We start from the raw sequence: 13864 nt of genomic DNA, 5'->3' as shown, positions 1-13864 counted from the left end.
TTATTAGTACTCATTAATAAAATAATAAATCAGAAGAAAGCTCGCATTTGATGATCATTTAGCTTTAGATCTTTATACCTACACATTATATTGTATGTGTCGACATCAGATTGGAAGCAGAAACATTTTACGTAATTCTAGGATCGGTGGCCTGTTGCATTATACTTTTGAAAAGAAAAATTAATGAGAGACGTGTAACATTATGCAAAAATAAATCGTATGTGCAAAGTTCGAGAAAAAATTGCGACACGTACTGTGAGGAACGTAAGATAAAAATAGTCAAGGATTCTATAATACAAGCGACAATAATATGACGCATTTAAACAAGTCATCCATTTAAATAAATAATCGATTTACACGTGCTATACGAAAATCGTATATATTACATATTTCACACATGCAAATGCTGTGTTAAACTAATAAAAACCAAACTAGTAAAAATAAAATTAGTCACAAATCTGAATTTCCCAAAATCTTCATTTCTTTTTGCATTTTCATACATAAATGCTTTTTTAAATAATAAAAATAGTACTTATAATATAATTTTAGCAAAATTAAAGTATAAAACAAATAAATATAAATATTTATTTTATTATAAAATAATATTATTTTTTAATTTAGCAATGAAGCATTGCTGATTTATATTTACGATATTATAAAGACATTTAAAAAACAGTAATAAACATTAATAATTGAATAATTACAGATACAATATTTAATTGTATTATAATTACGTAATCATGACAATTATCTATCAAAATAACGACATTAAAAACGCATATCATTTCTTGTATCGAAAAGTCTCTGCGGTATTGTGTCCGCATAATAGCGGAACCGGCTAAGAAGAATTTTGTCAACTTGTTCTGTTTATACAGAGAATACGTAAGAAGTATCGTAAAAATGCTGACGACCTTCGAGGCCGATTCGAGATGGTGAGACGGAGAGAAATCATCTCTCGTTAGTGCTAGCTCTGCCGTCCTGCAAGATGCACTTGTTTTCAGTTCATTTACTGTGCTTATATATATCAACGCGATAGATAATGCGAAAGAACCCGTGATACAATCATATCATACAATCATATATCAGTGATACAATTAAAATAATAATATAGCACAAAAGAAATAATCTCTTAACAAAAATATCTGCCCAATAGGAAGGTAAGGTAGATTTAACTATATATTATACATATAAGTATGTATTACATATATTGTATTATATGCATTCATTAGTATCATTATTAGATTGATGATTAAGTATTCTTTCTACTTCAATACATTTATGTGATTCGGACATTCCAAGTTCAATTAACCGAATTGGCGCGCGGTATAAAACTCAAAGTATATTTAAAACTTTACGTATAAGGATAGAGCAGGACTGTTCAGTTTCAACTTTAAAAAGTAATACGAAAATTTACAGCAAACAATATTTCTTTGCATTGTCGTGCATGCTTATAATTACATAATTATACAATCGCGATTACTCCTTGAAAGTACAAGCATAGCCTTTAAATAATTAATATGTGCTGTTCAGAAACATAAACATTATCTCGAAAAATGGATGAAAAAGTCCCATTCTCTACCTTATGTACATTATTATGTTAAGACCCGCTTCAACTGAATATACAATTCTTTCTCTTATTTGTATGTTTCTCACTTACCAGCTTATTTTTCTACTTATATTAATATATTCCAACAAATAACATTAACATAATTGTTAATCATAATTTGCCACTCAACAATATAACTGTAATATAACATTACAATTACAATATAACATATATGCTATATTATATAATAGTAGAAGAAAGTCACTGATACTGACATAGGTTTCCTAAAGTGACACCCCCTTCTTTCTCAGGAACTAATTATTGCACTTTATTAATACTAATAAAATCATGATCTTTAACTAATTAAGAAAGTAAAAACTCATAATTCGTGTAGGTATTTGTGGTTTGTTTCTATATCAGCTAAATCAGCTAAAAACAAATTTTACGAATGCGAAAATAAAATTCTTACGATTTTCTTTTGCAAATTGCTTAGTTCATATAATAGTGACTATATTATTGATAATATTACGTCATTTTAAATGCTTGTAATTTTCTAAATTAGTTTCACTTATATTGTTTTTTCTTTTAGTTTTTTAATTATACAATTTTAGATTTAAAATTGAGATGCGTAAACTTGTCTATAAAACAGATCATGAGTTAACTTAATTTTTATAATGTTGCTTTGTCAAATAGCTCTATTGAAGCTGAAAACAATCGTGCATATAAAAATTCTTGAAAAACTATCGCATACATATTTGCAACTTGCAGAATAACATGAAGTAAATATGCATATAATCCAATAAAAATGCTTTATAAAGAAGTGAAGAAAAGATTCTGGAATATTTTATACATTCACTTGTAGATCTTTTATACAGATAATTTTGATAAAAAAAAAAAAAAATAGGAATATGTAGCATTACTGTCCATTGTGTCAGTTTTGGAGCCCATTTTGTCAAACGCTCATTTTTGTTTATCTTATGAAAAAATTAATTACTACAAAATTAAAACAATAATATTATAAAAACTGCTTTTACTATGTAATGGAAGACATTTTTTAGTTTGTACTTATATTTCTAAACTTTTATTTTTACCTTTTGTTTAAAAAATATTGTCTAAAAACAAAATGATATGTCAGTATCGATGATTTTCCTCTATATTGTTGAATGGGAAGTTATAACTAACAGTTATGTTAACGATAAATGATGTTTGCTTATATTTTATTTTTGCACTAAATACTGAAGTATATGTGACTTTTAAATTAGAATTCAAGATATTTTTTTATAGTACACATGTATATAAAGTAAAGATTCAGAGTGAAAAATTTACAAATAAAAAATTAATGAATTTTTTTTTTAATTCATAAATAAAGTCATTTAAAATTGATTGAGTTAAAGTTAATTCTAAAATTGATAAAATTACTTATCATCTTTATAGAAGACTAAATATTTTTTAAGATACAATTGTTTCAATTTCAAATTTCAATTAAAATCTTTTTTTAAATGTAATTACATTTATATCTTGTATTATGTAAAACATTTTTTAAAATCCTGTTGTCTATTATAATTACAATCTTTAATATAATACAATTGTAAGCCATAGTTATAACGAACGTTCGGTCAAAGCCTTGTCTTTGTAGAGAGGTCTTTACCATGTAGGCGCAGCTTACATGTAACCGTGACTTACAATGTAGCAATTCATCAAGATATATAACGATACCTTCGCACATCTCGCGTGCGTGTAATCAGTAGTTACAATTATAGCTGCGATATTTATCTTCCGAGGTTATTTTCTTCCGCTACGGTCAGTGGCTCGCTACTCTTTACCCTTATCTAATTTTAAATTTATAATTTTGTGTTGTGATTTTGAAACAACACTCAATATACAATAAGAACTCAATATATAATAAGGATTCTTAAGAAAATGTTTTTATATTATAAATAATTATTTAATTATTAAGTATATAACAAGGAAATAGAAATAATTCAACAGCGAACAATTGCTTATCCAATGTTCGCTTTGTCTTATTTTACGTTAGACCAAAATTGCTCTAAATGTAGACAGTAAATACGAGAAGTAGAAACGTGCATAAACATGTAAAGCGATAGATAAGTATTGACATACATAGACACCAGATAAGTCGATATTGACATCTTATATAAGACAAGTATATAAGCGAATACAAAAAAAGTGTATTTTACGTACATATATGAACCACATCAAACTTTATGTCTATATGTTTTCAAACTAAATTTTGTGTCACATTGAATAAATTTGCAAGATAAGATGATGGTAAATACAATACTACTATTTTCTTATTACATTGAACGGTATATTTTATTAATTGTTAAATGTAAGTAACATTGTTTTCGCGACTCTTGCAATATTTTTCCTCTATGCTATGCAAAAGAAAATTTTATACAAGAATTCATTAGTATCATTAAATTTTTATATAATAATTTAAATAGCAAACTAACTTTTCAATTACTTTTCAACGTAAACAAATTTGTCTTTTGTACGTATACCTTTCACAACAACGTAATTAACAGTAAGTGACCTTAGTAGTCAGAGCGTGTTACGAAAATTTGACATTCCAACGAAACCGGATTAAATATAAAATTGCTGTGATTGTAAGGCGTGTGCTATTTTTTATTTGCGTATTTTGCTAAAAGAGCTTAATAATTTTTTTTAAATGTTTTAACTAATTTGATAAATATATTTTTTTTTATCTCAAGATATTTGACATAACGTTAAATTATTCAATAATTTTGATAATTAATCCTTATAGAAGAAGTCATAAAAAAAAAAAGTTATTGTCATGACAATGATTGCTATGATCTTTACCTAAATTCATACTATTACAAAAAAAGTATACTGGCGCATATAACGGAACCGATTACGTATGTGATTACGAAGAGTGAAAGTGAAAGATGGAAGTCGTTTCGCACTGTAGTCCACGTGGATCTGAACCTCAGGCAGATTTTCGAAGGCAAGGACGGTTAAGTACCGCGGTTGCTGATCTCCGGAAAGGATGCCGAGGCCAATAATCATTTATCGTGAAAATTAGTGTCTTATTGTTGTGTAACTGTGATAAAAAATAAATATATTTAATTTTATGAATTAAACATGTGCTAAAAAAAAATGGAAGTTGATGACAAAAAAAACTGATCGAATCAGTGTTAATAGAATATTCTGTAACAATTTTAATTTTAATTACAAATTTTATAATAAATTTGCAATGGTTTTTTCATTGATAAAAGTGTTTATATATAAATAACTTTAGACTCATTTTTTGTAAATAAGCTTCACGAAGATAAAAACAAAATTATATTTTTTTGGTTAATTTTCTTAATTTTATAATTTTTTGATAAATTTTATTTTAATAAAAGTTTTTGTTTGATAAAGTTTAATAATATTATAGTTTAAAGTTTGATATTTTTATTATAACTTACTTTTATTATATATAACTTAGAATATTGGTAAAAGTTTGATATTATAGCTTAGAATATTAGTAAAAAATTAAGATTATGGAAAATTAAGATTATTGTGAAATACCATTAATTTTAAAATTTTGCCATTTTTTTTGATAAAAACTGTGTTTTTTAGTTTCTATACTTTGTTTTTTCGTAGAATATCATATATAATGCAAAGGAGGTGAAATTTGCATCTAAAACTAGTGCGGAGTTTGTTAAAACTCGATTGTAGATGTCCATTTAAGCACGATTCAAGTGCTCCACTTAAATCGTTTCACGTATGCCCGCATTTTCGCAATCGATAGAAATCTTCGCTCGATATATTATACTTCATGGAAGTAGAAAGTCTTACGACTTTACGTGGGCTTGTGCATGGCATGTGCAGTTCAGGCTGCTACAGTACGATCAACTCAGAAATTACCGCGACGTAATCAGTCACTAAAAAACTCTTGACTAATATTATTCAATAATCACTAATATTAAACATTATGTAATTGTATGACTCGCAAGAAATTTTCTTCTGAGTGAACCGGAATATTAGTTATCTAAAATAATTAACTAGCTATAATAGTTTGCAAATATTTTATATTTAGCAACTTCTTACTGTTAAAGCGTCGTCTATAATTCTATAAAGTGAAACGCAAGGAGTTCAAATTTTGGAACATCAGTTATTCATTAGACTCTGTTATTTTGTAACATGCACGATTAAGTTTATACCACTAATTCACGCGTTACACGTTCGCGTCACGTACTGTGAAGAGATCGAAATGGATAGTCGAAATCTTCGAATGACCGGGAACGAATCGCTGGCATTGGCCGATAGTCAGACTCGATCAGTGACGTGGGCCATCGAGCAACAGTCATACACTGCAATCGCCGTGTTTGGTCGAAGGGAAACAATTTCCCGAACGATCGTGCGTGAAGGAACGATAGAAACTGCCGTTTTGTTACCGCAAACCATGAGTGACGCATAAACTTCCCAGCGGAAAAGGTTTCGGAATCAAGACTCTCTTGCGTAAAGATTTGAAATTAATATCGCTTCAAGATGCATTATAAAACAGTGTGTTTATAAGTGTTGAAGAAGATAGCACGCTAAGTGATTGAATAATTTTTGAAGAAATGTATGTGGGCTTAAAGAGAAGAAATGTTTTAGAACGTGTATCTGGATTTAAAAGCTATCAATGTAAGTTGCTGTCAATGTAAGTCAACAAATATATACTTATTGCTTAAAGGCATAGATTATTTTAATTTAATAAGTTATTTAATAAAGTGTGAAAATCAAATAAAATCCTTATTTAGAAATAAAAAAAATTTTTAATTTTTTTTAAATCGAATTATGCCTCTTCAAAAAATATCGCAATATGTAATTAATTTACTAAGTGATGGATCATAATATCTACGTGTTTTGTTCCTCAAACTGCAATCGGCAATTTTTCTGTTGCGGTTTTATTTTGACAAATACTTTCCTTATTTCACTAAATGATGACAGTCGACTTACGTAATAATTGCTAAATCTTTTTCGTGCAGTCATCGTTCAACTCTCACTGCATGATATTTCTTTGGCCCTATGAAATGTAATTTTATGAACTATTGTGTTATGAGACATTCTTTATACGTAATATACATAATACTTATACGTAATATCTTATTTTTTTATAGTGTATTAAAGTTCAAAAGATATTATATTATTATATTATTCAATGTCATTGAATAATACAACTATTATCTATTCTTAAAGATATTTTAATAAATTTCCACATATTCTTTTAAAGGTTTCTTTTTACAAATTTAAATATACCTTAGTTATTTTAAAAATGTGTTTTTTTATTAATCTTCTATGACACATATTCTTAATTCTGTAAATATTTTTTTTGCAGATGTATATGTCATCAATCAATTCCTTTGCAGCCAACTGCTTGTTTCTTTATTTGATCAGTTCATTTTGTAGCAGAGCCGAAAAATCAGACTCTTACAAAATCAATGATCCTGCGCATTATCAATTTCGATCAATACAGCCAGAATCAGTTCCTTCGGAAGAACAATTCCGGTCCAATGTTCCAAAACGTCCACAATACAACGTTTACCATCCTAAGCATAATTTGATGCAACCTGGGACACTTATTAAAGATCGCTACTCTGAAGACAACGTGAAGAAAAATATAGCAAGATTCATGTCAGAATATGAGATGTTAGAAGAAATCTACAGACTGTATGATTCTCAATTTGTTAGAAATGAAAAAAAGGAAAACGCTGCACGATTGGAGCGTAAAAAGATTCGAGAAATTGACGAAGAAATAATGAAGAAAATGAACTTGCTAGACAAAGTATTATCCGAAGATACCGACAAGAATGACATCGAGATGAAGAACACCATTGAAGACGAAATCATTGCGGAAATGAACATCTCTGAAGAGACAAAAAGGGTTGTCAGGCAAGTTCGTAAGCAGCGGCCCGGATTCTTTTGGACCTTGGCGAGGCTTGCTTTCGAGGTACGAATTTTAATACGTTTTGATAGTAATGTTTCTCGAACATGACATAATATTTAAAAAAGAATAAATTAGTAATATTAATATTTTACCAATTCGGCTTCTCTTAAAAAAAAGTTTTTTTATGTAAAAAAATATGTAACATTTAAAAAAAAGCTTTTTCAATATTATATACATATATATGTATATATCTTTTTTTAAATATTATATATTCGAGAGAGGAGGAGAGAATATTACTATTTTTTATTATGTATATGATAAAATTCTATAATAGTAGACATAGTTACAATTATCTGTCAATTTATTGAAATATCTATAGAATATTCCAAATACAAATATTTTCAACAAATGTTAACTCCTTTGAGATTTGATTTTATTGGAAATATGTTAAAAAAATTATTTCATAAAATTTAATTCATTCGTACTTTAATAAATAATTCAAAAAAATTAATGTGTTTCAAAATTTGACTATTTTTCCGACATATACATTATTATTATTATGTACATCAAATCTCTCAGATGTAGATTAAATAATTTCAGCGGATAATATATATATATTTAAATTTGATATACATTACAATGTAAACAGGGTCTAAAGAGATTAATTCGATTTTTTCTTATTGGAAGAAGAAACATTTTTTTTCCATCGAGCTTTAAGCTGAAAGAGAAAGTGGAAGTTTCTCTTTGGTCGATTAATGACATTTTATTTCAGACGTTTAACGATACGCGATCGGCGATTAAACAAATTAGTAATTTAATTAATCAAAATATCGAACCGGATCCAACTACACGACGACCAGTCAACAGTCATCATTCATTGACAATCGCCAATACAACAACAGTTGCACCAATGAATAAACAGAATAATACGTCCAGCGACATGGTAGGCGTTAACACAACGACGACAACGACGACCTCGACCACACAAGCACCTTTCAGACTCACACCAACCAATCTGCAAAATTTGATTAGAAGAAATTTGCGTGGTTTAGTGAGACTTTTCAATATCGAATGGCAGGAGGCTCTGAATGTAAGTTTTTATTATATTCTCTTATTTTTGCTAATTTTTCTTTAAATATATTTACTATATGTATATTGAATTGTTGTTTAATAATGGTATTACAATAAATTATTTGATCTTTCAGCAATCAGACATAACTGTAAAGGAGTTTCAAAAGAATCTTGGGAATCAAGTAGGCGGTTTCCTACAAGACAACCCAAACGCTTTTTAAAAGCAACAAAGATAACATCACGAAGAAGAATTGAATAAATAAAATAAACATCTCAAAATCAAAAAGTTTCAAATTGAATACAACATAGTAATCCATTTAACAAGCTGATCTATAATTTAGCTAAAGATTTTGTTTGAAAATTTCTAATAATGATATTTATATTTTTAATAACATATTTGCATTTTGTTGAATATTTTATACAATAGCTCAATTTTTAAATAGAAGAAATAGATTTAAGCAAAAAAATAGTTATATCTCCATTCATTAAAATTCATTGCATAGTTGTAAATGCATTTATTAGATATATAATAATACGTAGATAAAATGCACACTTAATATTTCTTCATTTCTTTGTTACATTATCGTTTAAATCAAATGAATCCTTTATAAATGTGCTAAAGTAATAATGATGACATAGTTCCTACTATTTTCGATTTCATCATTTCAAGATACTTTTTAAATTAATCTGTTCCTTAAATTACAACGTTGAATAGCCGAAATTATGCTCTAACTCTGCGGGCGATTTCATCATAGGTTAACATTCATTTTATATTTCCGGTATATGTCGACTTACACAATCATTTTTGGCACTTAACCCACGTCTAAATTTCGTAAGTGAGAGATAAAAGAAAGGAGCGGATAATTTATTCGAATGATTGGTCAGTGTGAAAGAGGATCCAGAGCTCGCAACTGATGTGACATGATTGCAGTAAGTAGAAAGCACCTTCTTCGTCCAAAGAAACCAATGCGAATCTGCAAATCCTTAAGCCGGATTGGTCGACGATTTGTGTGGGATCTAGCGGCAACCCTTATAGATCGACGAAGCAGATCCATGATTCAATCGTACCTGTGTCGACTTGAGTTAAAACTCGTAGAAGCCAGCCTTACACGCAATCTACTTCGAAAAGATGTTTTGGTGCTACAACTTTCTGACCTTTCTTCTTCTATTAAGCAACATGCATGGGGTAAGTTGTTTTAATTAAAAATTCTATAAATAAAGGAAAAGAAAATTAACATTCCAAAAGTTTTAAATTTAAGTCATGCAGTTTGAAAGATTAGAGATGACAAGCTTAATTATATCTTTTTTTATATCTCTGACTCTAAATTTTACAAATGTAATTTTAATTCTCGATGTAATAATGCTTCAATAATCATTAAAATGCTAATATCATTTTTACTATTTTAAGAATTATTGTTTCTGATATTATATTATACTAATTTACAAATTTTAACAATTTTTATATAATACAAAGAAAGAAAATAACGTTTGTAAAAGTATTTTGGGACGCTGAATTCAAAACCGTCACCAGAAAAATTCCATATGATCGAATATTTAAAATGTAGTATGTCAATTTTTAAGATGTAGCACTTCTGATAAGCAAGGCGATCGTTTTCATTAAGATTTGATATATTATAATAATTAAAAAATATGTGTGTGTATGTGTATGTGTGTGTGTGTGTGTGTGTGTGTGTGTGTGTGTGTGTGTGTGTGTATGCGCGCGCATGAAGAGTAGTGTGATAAAAACATGCTAAGTGATTATTGCTGAACTCTAACACGTAAAATCAATTTAAAGTTACATAAAGTTACATAAAAAATATAAATTAAACACTCAGCATTTCTAATTTATTTTCTAATTTTAATAAAACTGCGTTATATGTCAGAAATAAATGTCTTTTTTATATACTCTTAAAAATCGGATTTAATGGAATAGTTCGATGACAAATATTTTGATGGCTCAACGTCAAAATTATCTCAGAAACAGTCTTTATACGCTTTTGCAAAAATCTTGTGAACTAATGCTATTATATTATATTATAGTCTTATTTTAATTATTTTTTGAATTTTTACTTATTTTCAAAATTTAAAGCTAAAATGTCGCTTTACAAAAAGGTTTTTTGTGTAGTTCTTTAATAGAGATTATTATAAAATTTATTTCACTCTTAAGATTGAGTGAGAAGGATCGCGGTAGCGTGAATTAATCTTTCCAATAATTGATGAAGATTATTCAATATTTTCTTAATTTGTAAAAAGTGAAAGTTGCGATAAATATTGTGGACCCGCATTAGTACGTGTAGCGATCTATCTATAAGCACTCTGATGGGTTTAAGCGTGGGTTGTACTTATCACACATAATATCTCATGGAAGAAATTTCTTGCAGTCTGCTACATAGTTGTACTTTATAAACAGAAACTCGAAGAATAACTTATCAGAAATATTTTCACGTTGTCACGTAAGAACGATTAACGTTTTGCATGTATTTCAGGGCATGTCAAAGAGCAGAGTGCGACGCCAAAATTTACCAGCACAAAGTGGTCAGCTGATAGACAGTATCTTCAATGTAAGCGCTATAGTAAGGCTTTTCTATTCAAGAAATATATATATCGATTTCTCAATTAATCAATTATTATACAATCAATTATTATATCAATCATTAAATAGTAAAATATCAAAATCTCTTTATTTTAAAAGCATTCTGATAAACTTTAAAAATGAAGAAAGAAAGGAATATTTGTTGTTAATAAATTAATTTTGTTTTAAAAATTATAGAATTTTTATCTTACAGATTCCAATCACAGCGATTAGACAAACCGCTTCAGCCGTTCAAACTATTTCGCCAGGGAACAAACAGAGAATTGACAGTATTGTTCAGGTCGTATATGTAAAATTTCTTACACTTATGTATATTTAAAATGTATTTAATTATTTTCCATAATGAACAAAATTATTTACAGATCCCTGTCTCAACTTTACAAGCTGTTGGCACATTTATAAAAACTACAAGGGAGCAGGGGCAACAAATTCCGGATAATATTCAAGCTCGTCAAGAGAGGAGAGAACGGATTTTGGCTCTAAAAGAGCAGAAAAGAAAGCGAAAAGAAGAAATTCAAAATCAGCGGTTACTGCAGCAGCAATTGAAGAGAACTGTTAGACATCATCAAAAGGACCCATTTGGATTAGATGCATTGAGTAGTCTTTTGATTGGACATCACGCTGGTGGACTTTTAGGCCATCATTCTGGATTGGGTAGCAGGCTTCACAGAGGTCATAAAATTAGTCATGGCCTTCACAAACCTGGAATTCATCATCACATTCATGGTAAGTAATGTAAATTGATATTTAAGAAGTATCCGATAGCGCTTCAAGTCACTAATTGACCAATTTAAAATAAAATATTCTTATTGGTAAAGCAATAAAAAATTACTAAGCCCCCCCTCCCCCTCTCCAGCCGACGTGAGTAAATATGTGCTATCTAGAGATATATGCTAACGGGACTCTTTTAAATATTTCCGCTGTTTTCTCCTTCTTTCTTTTCTTCTTCTTCTTCCTCTCACGTTATACCTGACCTGTGTTACACCTTTCTCTATGCTTGTGATGCGCATGCTGATTATTCAATTGCCATAAGCATATGAGACCTATAGTTTTAATGCCGATTCCGAATAGCAGAGATTTTTGAGTGTTTTTATGGGCAAGAATATTTTCGGAATATTTGCCGAATTTTTGCTACCAGATCGAACTGTTTTCTTAAAGGAAAAAAATACATTATTTCTAAAACTATTGTGTAATTAGTACTTTTTTTATGTTACCTATATTCTATTAGGTGTTGGAATTAATTCGTAGCGTTTTACAAGTGATGGGAAGTACTTTCATTAATGTATTTTTTAATGCTCATGTGAAATAAATAACATTCTTTCATTAAAAACGCTACGAATTAATTCCAACACCTAATATATAGATAACATAGATTATATAGATTATATAGATAATATAGATTATATAGATAATATAAATAATAAATAGATAAATAAATAATAAATAGATAATATATGGAAAGAACGATTTTGTTAAATTATTTAAAAATTAGTTCGATATAAATCTATGACAATAATTTTATTAAACTATCAAAATAATTAAAGCTGAAGAACGTCAAAAATTTTTGCAACATTATCATCTTGATTAAGTGTGTCCTACATAATTATTTTAATGGTCCAAGAAAATTATTTTTATATATGTTTATTTAGTAAAATTTTTATTTTAACAAAATTGCTCTTTCCGAGTAGATGTGTTACAATTTATAAATTTATATAAATATATTTTATATATATATATATATATAATAATATATAACATTATATAAATTTATATAAATATATATATATATATATATATATTGTTTGCATATTATTTGTCAAAGGTGGACATCCGGGAAATCATCCACAGCATACCTACGAAGTGCATGAGGATGTTAATGAAGATACATCTTTCTCTTGGCACGGTTTGACCGCAGGGTTTGGCACTTTCACTGGAATCCGACCTTCTAGTACTTCTATCAAAATTGAAAATAAAGTCGCTCCTAAGGAGAATATTAAAAATAAATTGACGCAAGAATATAACGATCCGTTGGAAAATAAAATTGCTCCTAGAAATGGAAGAGTAGCATTTGTGCAATAATGATGTAAATATGTAATAATGATGTATCAGATAAACTTATTCTTATTGTTAATTACAAATACTCGCCAAACATTGCTCACACACATATATATATATATATATATATATATATATATATATATATAAAAGATATTTAGTATGTCTTCTGATAAAAAACAGATTTTCATTTATTTTTTCAAGTAGAGATTGATATAAGGAATGACATATATATGACAATACAATGAATGATTGAATTATTTAAAGGATTGAATTACTTTATGAAAATAACGCATTACTGTTACTTATTAGATAACGATTTATTATATTTTGTAAGTTTAAGTGAAATAATAAATTTTTTAAATTACATTATTTAATAATTAATATTAAAATTCTGAACTATGCTATCTATATGACAAACTTTTTTTTATGGAGAATATGTTCCGTATTGTGTTTACCGTTTGTGAGCATCATCGTTTGTTCTTGTTTAATGAACTCTTGTTTTGATAGACAAGGCTGAATTGATGCTCTTACAGCATGTGATTAAGAAGACAGAATGCACCTATATTAATATTTTGAAATATTTCTTTATTTTTTTTTTATAAACAATAGAAAATTTTTATAAACAATAGAATTTTTTCTTTCATACAGTAATTCTTTAAAATGATATATAAAGGATTTTTGAAGTTGTTTATTTTTTTAC

The 13864-nt window shown here is 28.0% G+C and overlaps 2 protein-coding genes across 4 annotated transcripts; both read left to right on the top strand.

Annotated features, from left to right (window-relative positions):
* The first annotated feature begins 930 nt into the window (after window positions 1-930).
* On the top strand, window positions 931-8764 carry LOC105144229 (uncharacterized). Of its 3 annotated transcripts, none has more exons than XM_011052999.2 (5): window positions 931-1157; window positions 5629-6199; window positions 6894-7505; window positions 8215-8532; window positions 8648-8764. In XM_011052999.2, the coding sequence occupies exons 3-5, from the start codon at window positions 6894-6896 to the stop codon at window positions 8732-8734; spliced, it is 1017 nt and encodes a 338-aa protein (XP_011051301.2). In that variant the 5' UTR covers window positions 931-1157; window positions 5629-6199; the 3' UTR covers window positions 8735-8764. The 3 variants fall into 3 exon arrangements, with proteins under 3 accessions (XP_011051301.2, XP_087263019.1, XP_087263018.1); XM_087406893.1 differs by having other exon boundaries at window positions 5629-6215; XM_087406892.1 differs by lacking the exon at window positions 5629-6199.
* A 572-nt stretch (window positions 8765-9336) lies between these two features.
* On the top strand, window positions 9337-13244 carry LOC105144211 (hypothetical protein). The gene is made up of 5 exons (XM_087406894.1): window positions 9337-9699; window positions 11000-11074; window positions 11300-11386; window positions 11469-11832; window positions 12929-13244. The coding sequence occupies exons 1-5, from the start codon at window positions 9643-9645 to the stop codon at window positions 13183-13185; spliced, it is 840 nt and encodes a 279-aa protein (XP_087263020.1). The 5' UTR covers window positions 9337-9642; the 3' UTR covers window positions 13186-13244.
* Window positions 13245-13864: the final 620 nt, after the last annotated feature.

The sequence above is a fragment of the Acromyrmex echinatior genome, chromosome 6 (genome assembly GCF_024713525.1).
Source record: "Acromyrmex echinatior isolate Ae372 chromosome 6, ASM2471352v2, whole genome shotgun sequence".
Classification (NCBI taxonomy): Eukaryota; Metazoa; Arthropoda; class Insecta; order Hymenoptera; family Formicidae; genus Acromyrmex; species Acromyrmex echinatior.
The sequence above is the reverse complement of the archived record's forward strand: the minus strand, read 5'-3'. Positions and strand labels throughout refer to the sequence as shown.